General features: G+C 29.4%; 1 protein-coding gene across 1 annotated transcript; it reads left to right on the top strand.

Annotated features, from left to right (window-relative positions):
- Positions 1–333: 333 nt before the first annotated feature.
- On the top strand, positions 334–9712 carry LOC131178717 (MATH domain and coiled-coil domain-containing protein At2g42460-like). Its single transcript, XM_058144286.1, is given in 7 exon segments — positions 334–440; positions 519–676; positions 6938–7350; positions 7937–8041; positions 8584–8628; positions 8843–9141; positions 9143–9712. Coding segments are annotated over 7 exon segments (1557 nt in total). The 3' UTR covers positions 9573–9712.
- The last annotated feature ends 422 nt before the right edge of the window (positions 9713–10134 follow it).

Genomic DNA, 10134 nt, shown 5'->3' with positions numbered 1-10134 from the left:
GGTATTTATATATGTTGTTCTTAGTTTGATCATATCAAATCAAATTGCTTCATAAACAATTTCCTTACTTGTTATTTTTATCCTCGAAAGAGCAATTTGGATTGTTTATATGGGCTTTTCTTTTTCATAATTTTAGATTCTACTAGGGTATTATAATTTTTTTTTTTATTAATTTGAGTTCAATTAAAATTCTAACTTAAAACTTCAAACTTTTTCATAATTTTTTTCTTAAGACTGTTGATTGTGTGATATTATTATTATTATTATTATTATTATTATTATTATTATTATTATTATTATTATTGCCAATTGCATTATGCAGAAGCCAAGGCAATGTGGAATGCTGCTCCATTTAAATTCACATGGAGAATTAACGACTTCTCCAAATTGACAGAAAACAAGGTGGATTCAGAAGTTTTCTGTGCTGGTGGTTGTAATTGGTATTCTTTTTTTTCTTTTTTTTTTTTTTTTTTTTCACTTGTGTTCCTGAAAAATTGTTTCTATTTCTTGTTTGGAAGGCGTTTGTATATTTACCCCAAAGGAAACAATGTGAATTATTTGTCAATATACCTGAAAGTTGCTGATTCAACAAGTTTGCCACGAGGATGGAGTAGAGAAGCAAGATTTAGCTTCGCAGTTGTTAATCAAATCGATAGCAGGTCCACAGTCAAGAAAGGTACTCTAATTTATTAAAGCAATATATATATATAATCTCTTATCTATCCTTATCCAAATAAACAACTTTATTAAGGATTCATCAAGCAAGATGGGCTGAAAGTTGCAAATATACAATAAGTGCCTTTTCCTTCCTCCCTAACTTATACTTCCATTTCCCAATCAGAGCATTAACATCAAGAATTCTAGATAGAGAGATAGAGAGACGGGTGGGAAAGAAAGAAATTGATGTGTCTATATGAAGACATTTTTTTTTAGTGTTAAATCCATTCTGAAACCCTTGAACTATAAGATATATTTTTCAATTGAGGCCTATTCAGCCTTTTTGTTTGTATTTTTTTGCCACATTAAGTCTTTTTTAAGGGTAAAAATAAAAAATAAAAAATAATTAAATAGTTAACAACATTAAAAAATAATAATTATTTATTTATTCTGCCAGTTTCTAGCCCTCTCATGAGTGGAAACAAAATCTACCTACTAGAATTTTCTTTCAAATTTAATTATTAGTATTGCGCAAATTATTTTTTATTAATTTTAATAATACAATTTGATATTTAATTTTATATTTTATATTTTTAAGATCATATTAAATTTTTGTTAATATTAAAATTTTCAATTAATTATGTTAAATACAAATTAAATTTTATTAAAATTTTAAACATTAGTATCATTGGCCCATCATTGAATGATAAGAGATATGAATGAATGTGAGCATTTCAATGGGAACTTCTATTATCTTATTTTTGGGCAATTTTTTTTTAATCTAATGCACATAATTATTAAAATAAAATTATTAAGTCAAATATTATCTAATACTAATAATTAAATTTATAATTACAAAAATGTTACAATAAAATTTCAACTCAATTACGCCTTATATAATAAAACTAATTTTACTTTTAAAATGAAATTTCAAATATTTTATATTTTTAAATAAAATTATTATTTTTTCTAATAATGTTAAGTGTTAATTAATGCTGGATATATATATATATATATATATATATAAATGTATTTTACCGGTTTGCAATTTCGTTCATTGTATTATTGGTACATTAAATTAAAAAATTATAAATTTATCAATTATTTCTTAGTGCTGGAATTAAATTTATGATTTATTTGTAAATCAAAACAATCAGAATTTCTCTACAATATTATTAAAATTTCTTTTTATTTTCTTTTAATTTAATTAATAATTTTTCAAAAAATAGCAGATAGCTGCATAATCAACAAATGTTTAAATTTAAATATTTTATATAACTAATAATTAAAAGAAAATATTTTTAATGATTAAATAAACAACCCATCTAATATTTTGTTGTTCAATAAATATTTTTTTTAAATTTCAATTATTTTTTTATAACAAATAATTAAAAGAAGATAAAAAGTTACTTAAAATGAAAATTTAGAGTTGAAATGAAAATTTAGATATTTTATATTATTTAAATTCTAAATATTTTATATTTTTAAACAAAATCAGTTTAAACAAGTGGCATTTTTTGCCGAGTGGCATATATGGTATCAGATGTTAATGACAAACAGTAAAATTTTTAATTACTTTCTTAAAAATATGGCATTATTTTATAAGTTTATTTATATACTTTAGCTATATATATTGATGTATATCTTCCTGCCATCCAAGCCTAAGGCTCCACTTCATGTTCTTATTTTGATTTGGTTTCTCAAATCCTTATAAATCCCAATCAAGGCAACTCTAGTAAAAATATAGCAATTTTCACACAAAAACCCTATCTTGAAGACTTCAAAAAGAGGAACAATTAAATCTAAAAGCTTTAATCTTATCCAAATCGTCCTTATATTTACTAGATGCTAGATCAAACAAATCAATACCTTCAATGAATAAGAGATTTGAATCTTCTAGTTTTATTGTGGCCTTATCCTTAGCAAACGAAAAAACCGATCTCGTCTGCAACATGAGCAAGAACAATGACAATGTTATCATCCTAAAACAAGTGGAGAATGGAAATGAACATTACAAATGAGCTCAACATTGTAATTTTTGTCGATGAGATTGAGAATGGCATGGGGGGGATTTAGATTAATACTTTCTCAATGCCCTTTGGCAGGGTAGAAGAGTTATAGCGATTGTATTCTCCGGGGTTAGGGAAGAGGTTTTCACTAAGGTTGAGCATGTCATTGATAGAAAGAGGTTGGAGGATGAGGATTGAGGTTCGGGTTTGAGCGGAGATACAAAAGGGAATCATAATTCAGTAGGACCATTTATGGATACAGCGAATTTGGTAATAGGGTTTTGAGAAGCCATTCTTTTGTTTGAAAGGAAACATGGAGAGAGTGAAGGATAGGGGTGTGTGTTTTTTATTTAAGCTGAAAATTTTTTATTTATTCGGTTTGATTTTTCAATCCAATCAATTAGTTTTAGTTATAGATTTTTGAAAAATTCAATTTTTTGATTGGATTCAGTTAATTCAATAAAAAAACTGCAATCGATTTTCTCCATTGCCTAAATACGACATTGCCTTAGCCATGTATACAAGTGCCATTTACGAATTTCCATCCTTTCCTGTGCCCTTTAGCATTGGCTTTTTTTTTTCTTACTCGACAACACCCCTCCTCCACATGCTTCTTTTTCTCCCATTCCCTTTGCTGTTTCCCCTCCCTCCTTCGTCTCCTCCTCCTTAGCTCCTTTTTCTTCTTCTTCTTATTCTTCGTATTGTGCTCCTGTGTGCTGTGTTGCTTCAATGTTTCTTTTTCTCTGGTTACCCTTGCTTCTTCTTTGTAGAGGCTCAGATTTCAGCGTCATTGTTGCTGTGTTGTTCATGATTGCACTAGATATCTTCATATCACTAGGGATGGCAACGGGTCGGATTTTTGTGTATACCCGATACTATTTAATCCTAATAGGACGAGTTTGGATAGTATATAATTGGGTTTAGGACGGGTTCAAATTTGAAATTTAATACCCGTGACGGGTTCTGGTCGGGTTCGAGTTTCATATATTGGGTATCCGTTACCCAAATCCGTTTATATAAATATTTAATTAAATATAAAATATAACTTTTTCTAATAATATATATAAATTTTTATATATTTATTTTATATAAAATAAAATTGAAATATTTTATGAAATTATCAAATTTTTAAAATATAAATTATTAATAAAAATAATTTTTATATAGATTATTAATTAAATATATAAAATTAAACGGGTTCGAGTATTTTTCGGGTAATAAGAGTCGGGTTTGGAACGGGTTCTGGTAGTTGAGAATAAATTTTAATCGGGTTTGAAACGGGTTCAGATTTTGAGAATATTAATCGGGTTCGAGTTCAGGTAGGGTGATTTTCGCGGGTTGTCATCCCTACATAGCACTAGATATCGTAGGCTCATTGCTGTTGTGTTGCTTAATGGGTTGGGTCGGGTCTCTTGCGATTCTTCATGGTTTTGGAATTCTATTGTGATTGATCTCTATATAGGTACTGCAATTGAAAGAACAATATATGGGGATTGTTTTATGGGTTTCTTTTGGGATTTACTTCTTAGGTTTAACTTGTTACAGTTTCTTTCAGATTGTGTTGATTTTTTTTTTTTTTAATTTTTGATTTGATTTGAGGATGTTTTGGTATTTAATTTCTTGAAATTTTGTTTTTTTTTTTTTTATTGTGATTTGTGAGTCAATAATTGAGTATATATTAGGTAGTGGTGTAGTGGGTATTGGGAATTGTTTTTGCATTGAACCGAATTGAATTCAGTTCAATTAGTCCAAATTCAGTTTAGTTTCAGTTGCTGTTTTATACAAAATGGGTTTTTTAATTTGTCAACTTTAGTTCGGTTTGAAACCGAGCAGAACAAATGCTCCTCCTAGTATCCCTAACTAGAAAGCTACAAAATGGAGCATCCCTATTTGTGCTATTTTGCAATATTTATGTGCTATTCACAACACGTGTATAACATTTTTTTTACCCACAATTAAAAAAGGACTTAATGTGATAGAAAAATAATAGATGAAGAGCTCAATCAACCTCAATTGAAAGACACGAGTCAAATGGACAAAGCCTTACAAGTTTAATGGCTTCATTAAGTAGTATTATGAATATATTTTGTTATGAACAGAGTTAGTTATCTTGTTTTGAACAGAGTTAGTTATTGTGATCCTGTTACTGTGAAAAAATATATGCTAGACGCTCTCAATTGGGTGAAATATTTATCAGAGAGAAATAAAGCAAACGTCAAATAATTTGTTATTTGGTCTCGGCGGAGTTTCGTCAATCTGATGGTACTTTTCTAATGCCCAAGAGCCTTCAATGCCGAATCTAAACTCCATTTTTTTGATATTCTTCACCATTTGCCAAAAATTGTTCAAATTAGTTTCAACACTTTATATGAGTTTAAGCCACAAGGTCACGATGGTGGTCTCGGGTTGCTTGTTTGATTAGTTGTTTGGCCAGAATTGCGCTAGAAAGATCATAGCATTGCAATTTTCTCTCATTGATTTTGCCATTTCGAGTGATTTCTAGGGGCGGAGTTCGCCAGAAAATGTTATCTAGAGGGTGAGGAGCTTTTTGTTGGTAGTGATATGTCCGTTCGATGTCGGAAACATCAAGAAAATGTCAAAAACGATGATTGTCATTTTCGTCGTTGATCGTCGTTGATCGTCAACATCAAGAAAATAGGAGGAGCTTTTTTCTCTCCTCCTATTCTTGGCATTTTCGTCGTTGATCGTCGCCTTTTTCGTCGTTGATCGTAGTTGAAAACGATGATTGGAGGTGGAGTGGGGAGAGAAATTGGGAAGAGGGAAATGGGGAGTTGCAGATTGCAGGCCGTATGTTTGACCAACCCATTGACTCTCACTCTCTCTCTCTCCCTCTCTCTCTCTCTTAACTACCCAGTCTATCTTTTTCTCTATCTTTTCCCATTGGGGAGAGTTAAATAGGCAAAAACAAAATATTTTTAACTTATTAAAGATAAAAAAAAATATATCGAATACCAATAAATCATTTAGGATTTGAAAATCAAATCCTAAAATTGTCATATTGAACCTAAATAGTATATAATATAAATAAAATGAAATAATTTCAAATACTTTAAATAAATTAAAAAATTCCAATAATTTTTAAAAAATCAAATACATAGAAATAATAAAAATTTTGAGTGTTACATTAATTATTTTGTGTATATTGAAGCTAAGTTTACATTGTGATCAATAGCTAAAACCAAAGTCAAAATCTAACGATAAATTTAAATGTCAAAATTACCTTTTCCATTTTCTTTCTCTCATGTCTCTCCTTCTCCGTTCTCTCTCTCTCTCTCTCTCTCTCAACGTTCTTCTTTGTGAGAGATTTTGACTTTGAGAGGTGTTGTCATTTCTTTTAAAAGACATGTCATTTAAGTAGACTGTTTTTTTTTTTTTTTTCACAAGCAAAGTTATTTGATTACTGAAATCATTGATTTTGATAAAAGGACTAATTTGTTAATAAACTTAAAGATTAAATTATTAGGTATTCAAATAGTGGGAAGAACTAGTGAATTTTACATAAGCTCGGGATTTTTTTTATATAAAAAATACCCTTATTAAAATAATAAAAATAAATCAATAAACTCAAAACTTTTATCACTATCCATCAATCCAATTGCACTCAAAAAATACCACAGTTAATGCACGTATGCTACTAATATATGACTAATATATGCACTAGTTTTACATCATAGTACACTATCAAGGTCACCTTCACAATATTGACAATAGTCTCATCAGCAATGAACACGGGTGTCTTCCTTTTGGACTCTACACTCTTTCTCCATCTATGAGTTGCAACTCTCTACAATACTTGTATTTATTCCAAAAGAAGCCATTAGGATTTAGATTCTCACCCTAACTAGTAAGTTAAATCAATTTTTATATTATTTCAAGTTTAATTTTTTTCATAATATATAATTTAATTTTTGCTATGTCAAAAATTATCAATTTTGATGTTAGTGATTTGTTAGAAAATAATATTTATTTTACGAAGAATTTAAAAACAAAAACAGCAAAAGTGCAAAATATATTAAAACATCAAGTAGTGTATTGATTTTTATTGCAATTTAATTTGATAGTAGATAAATCCTTGAGTTCAATTTTTGATAATTATCAACTCAGTTGAGTTATGGCCGAGTATTATATTGAACTAAATTCAACATGAGTTTTGCAGTCAAGTTTTGTGAATTGGATTATATATCCTTATAAATTAAATCATAATGCCTATAACCATTTGTTTTTCTCCTTAATATAAATATGTTTTGCAGTTTCACAAAAACAAGTTGTATTCAATGAAATGGGAAACCATTGGGGCTACAGGTCTTTCATTCCTCTTAGCAAATTAAGAAATCCTGCAGAAGGGTATCTTGTGGGAGATACCCTTATAGTTGAAGCTGAGGTTCTTGTTTATAATGTCCAGCATTACAGCTCAAGCATTGACCCTAAAAAAGAAGTAGCTAGTAATGAAACAAAGCTGTCTGAGCCAGTGGCTGCACCTGCACCACCAACAGAACAAAAGGATACTGAAGCAAAGGTTGTCACAGGAACTCCTTTAACAACTAAACCATTGAAGGAGACTAAAGATCAAGCCATTCAAACTACTGCTCCCACCAGTGATCAAGAACTCATCAAGTCATCACCATCTCCTTCAATTACTGCTGAGACAAAGATTCTTTCAATGGTAATTCTGTTCAATTTTTATATTATAGCAACAAAATTACATTTTTAACCCTATTAATCTTAGAGCTTGTTTATTCGAGGAAAACAATTTTCTATTTTTTATTTTTTATTTTTTTAAGAAAACTCAAATTTTTATTTTTTATGAAAAATAAAGGAAAACATAAAAAACGAGTTTACCTGTCAATAATAGAAATAATTTTTTAATAAAAATTTAAAAAATCATGTTTTCATAATTAAAAAAATAAATTATTATAAATTATATTTAAAAACTAATTTTATTTTTAAATTTTTTAATGTGTATAATAATATTGTTAAATTTTTTTATAATTGTAAATAAATATTTTCTTAAATAATTATTTAATTTTGAGTATGATAAAAATTATAATATAGTTTTGATGATGGAAAAGTATTATTTTGCATTCACTCAAATACAATTGGAAAAATAGAAGTTTTATTGTAAAGAAAAACGGTAGAAAACAACTTAAAAGTCATTTTCAAATTTTATTTTTCAATTTTTTAAAAATATTTTTTCAGAAAATTACTCCAATTCTTCCATCGTTACTGAAACTCCTTTATCTTTGAACCAGACTAAAGAGGCCATTCAAGCTACTGCTCCCGCCAGTGATAAAAAACTCATCGAGTCATCATCACCGCCTCCTTCAATTACTGCTGAGACAAAGACTCTTCCAAAGGTAATTCTGTCCACTTTGTACATTGCTTGCATAGAAATGGAGTCTATTTATTAAATTAGCATTAAATTAATATATTGCATAAAAAATATTCAATTAAAATGAATAATAATTGGTTATTATAATTTTTAATTCATTGTTATAAGGAATATGATAGATATTTATGACACAATTTTTAAATTCTTTTTAGAAATATAGAGGAAAAAAATTTACATTTTTAATGTATTTCTCTTTTTCCTCTTTATTTTCGTTTCTTTCCAAATGAGAAAAAAAATTTATTTTCATTTCATTTACATTCATTTTTCTCCCATCCAAACAAAAGAAGGAAAAATAACAAGCTATTTTCTTTCCTTCCTTGTATGATTTCCTAAACAAAGCACCAGTTTTAACATCATAAATATATGATATTATGAGCAATTTTCAATAGCAACAGCATGTTACCACCTGTTTTGTAATGGTGTTATAGACTTTTGGTTATAGGTTTTTATGCATTAACTATTATTTGTCGCTGACTTTGTTAACATTTTTTTATCTTTTAATAACAGGCAGAACCTCCTCCTGATGTGGTTGAGAAAAAGCTTCCTCCAGAAGTACTAATTCTTCCCATTTTATATATTATATAGAAGAGATTTCGTCAATTGCTCAAATTTCAAACTCTAAATTTTTATATAACATCTTGTATCTATAAGCTCAACTGGCCCAAATAACTTTCTTTCAGAACCCAAATTATTTAATAATTGAGCTTGAGCTATATAAACTCTATAAGTATTCAGCAGATAAACATTTCTTTTGTTGGCATGGCAGGATCTTCCTTCTGAGACTAGAAAATCTTCTCCAGATGTGCATACAATATCTTTGGGTCTCCTTACAGAACTTTCCAACAGGACTAGAACTCAGAGATCTCCTTCGAGCAGTGAAATCTCCATGTCAAACCAAGCACCTAATCCTGAAGTTTTGCAGAAACAATTAGAAGGGTTCTTCAATATGCCTTTAGAGGCTATACAGCAAGCTAATGCCTATGGCAGTATTGAGGGAATTATCAGTTCACTCATTCAAACTTGTAATGATTTGCGTGAGAAGACAATTCTTGAAGATCTTCTCTCTCTTGGCAGAATTTAAAGAGAGTATTCCTGTGGCTAAAACCATTACAGAAACTGCTCAAGCTCGCAGAACATCTCTTTCAGGGAAAACCACTGACCTTGATGCAAGATTGGCACAAAGACAAAAGAAACTAAGTTTCTTGGAGATTGAATTCTCAAGACTTTCAAAAGAAGAAGAAAAACTAGAGGCTCAAATTCAACTCTTAATTACCCAGAAGGAGAAAATTCTTGCTAACAAGAAGCATGTTTTAGCTGACTTAGAGAAAAACAATGAAGACGCTACAAAAGATTTAGAAGAATGGCGAAATCTGGAAAGTGAAATCAAGCAGGCGAATGTCGATTGGCTTGGAGCTAAAGAGAAACTAGCATTAGCTAATGTCCGTTGGAAACTCTTCAAGGAGGATTTGGGTCTTGGAAAGCTTAACATTTCGTAATCACTTTTATGTTGTTAATTCCTTGGATTTCTTATATTATATTAATGGTCTCATAATTCATCGCAATTTGGCCGTGTAATTAAGTGTACTTTAATTTTATTTTAATTTTAATATACTCGTCTTGACGAATCTAAGTGAAATCCCACTGCTTATACTCTCATCATTTAATTTTAAGGCCGTAATTTTGTTGACATGCATCACTTTTATGGCCATAATTTGTCTCAAATTTGGCTGAGAGAAATTCACATGTTAAATATGTTTTCAAATAAGTGGTTCATGTTATTTGGGACTGTAAATGAGTTGAGCTGCTTGAGTTTTGATTGGATAAAAGTTCAACTCATTTTAGCTCATACTAAACAAGACAATCTTAAACTTGCCATTATTTAGCTCGTAAAGGCACTTGAACCGGCTTGTTTGCAAGCTCGCAAATTGACTTGTGAACAAGCTTGCAAGCTGGCCCATGAACAAGCTTGCAAGTTGAATTGTGAATAGGCTCACGAACTGGCTCATTAACAATATTGTGAGCTAGCCTATTTGAAAGCTCATGAACATGCTCATTTAA

The sequence above is a fragment of the Hevea brasiliensis genome, chromosome 1 (assembly GCF_030052815.1).
Source record: "Hevea brasiliensis isolate MT/VB/25A 57/8 chromosome 1, ASM3005281v1, whole genome shotgun sequence".
Lineage (NCBI taxonomy): Eukaryota > Viridiplantae > Streptophyta > Magnoliopsida > Malpighiales > Euphorbiaceae > Hevea > Hevea brasiliensis.
Note: the sequence above shows the minus strand (reverse complement) of the source record. Positions and strands in the feature narration are given on the sequence as shown.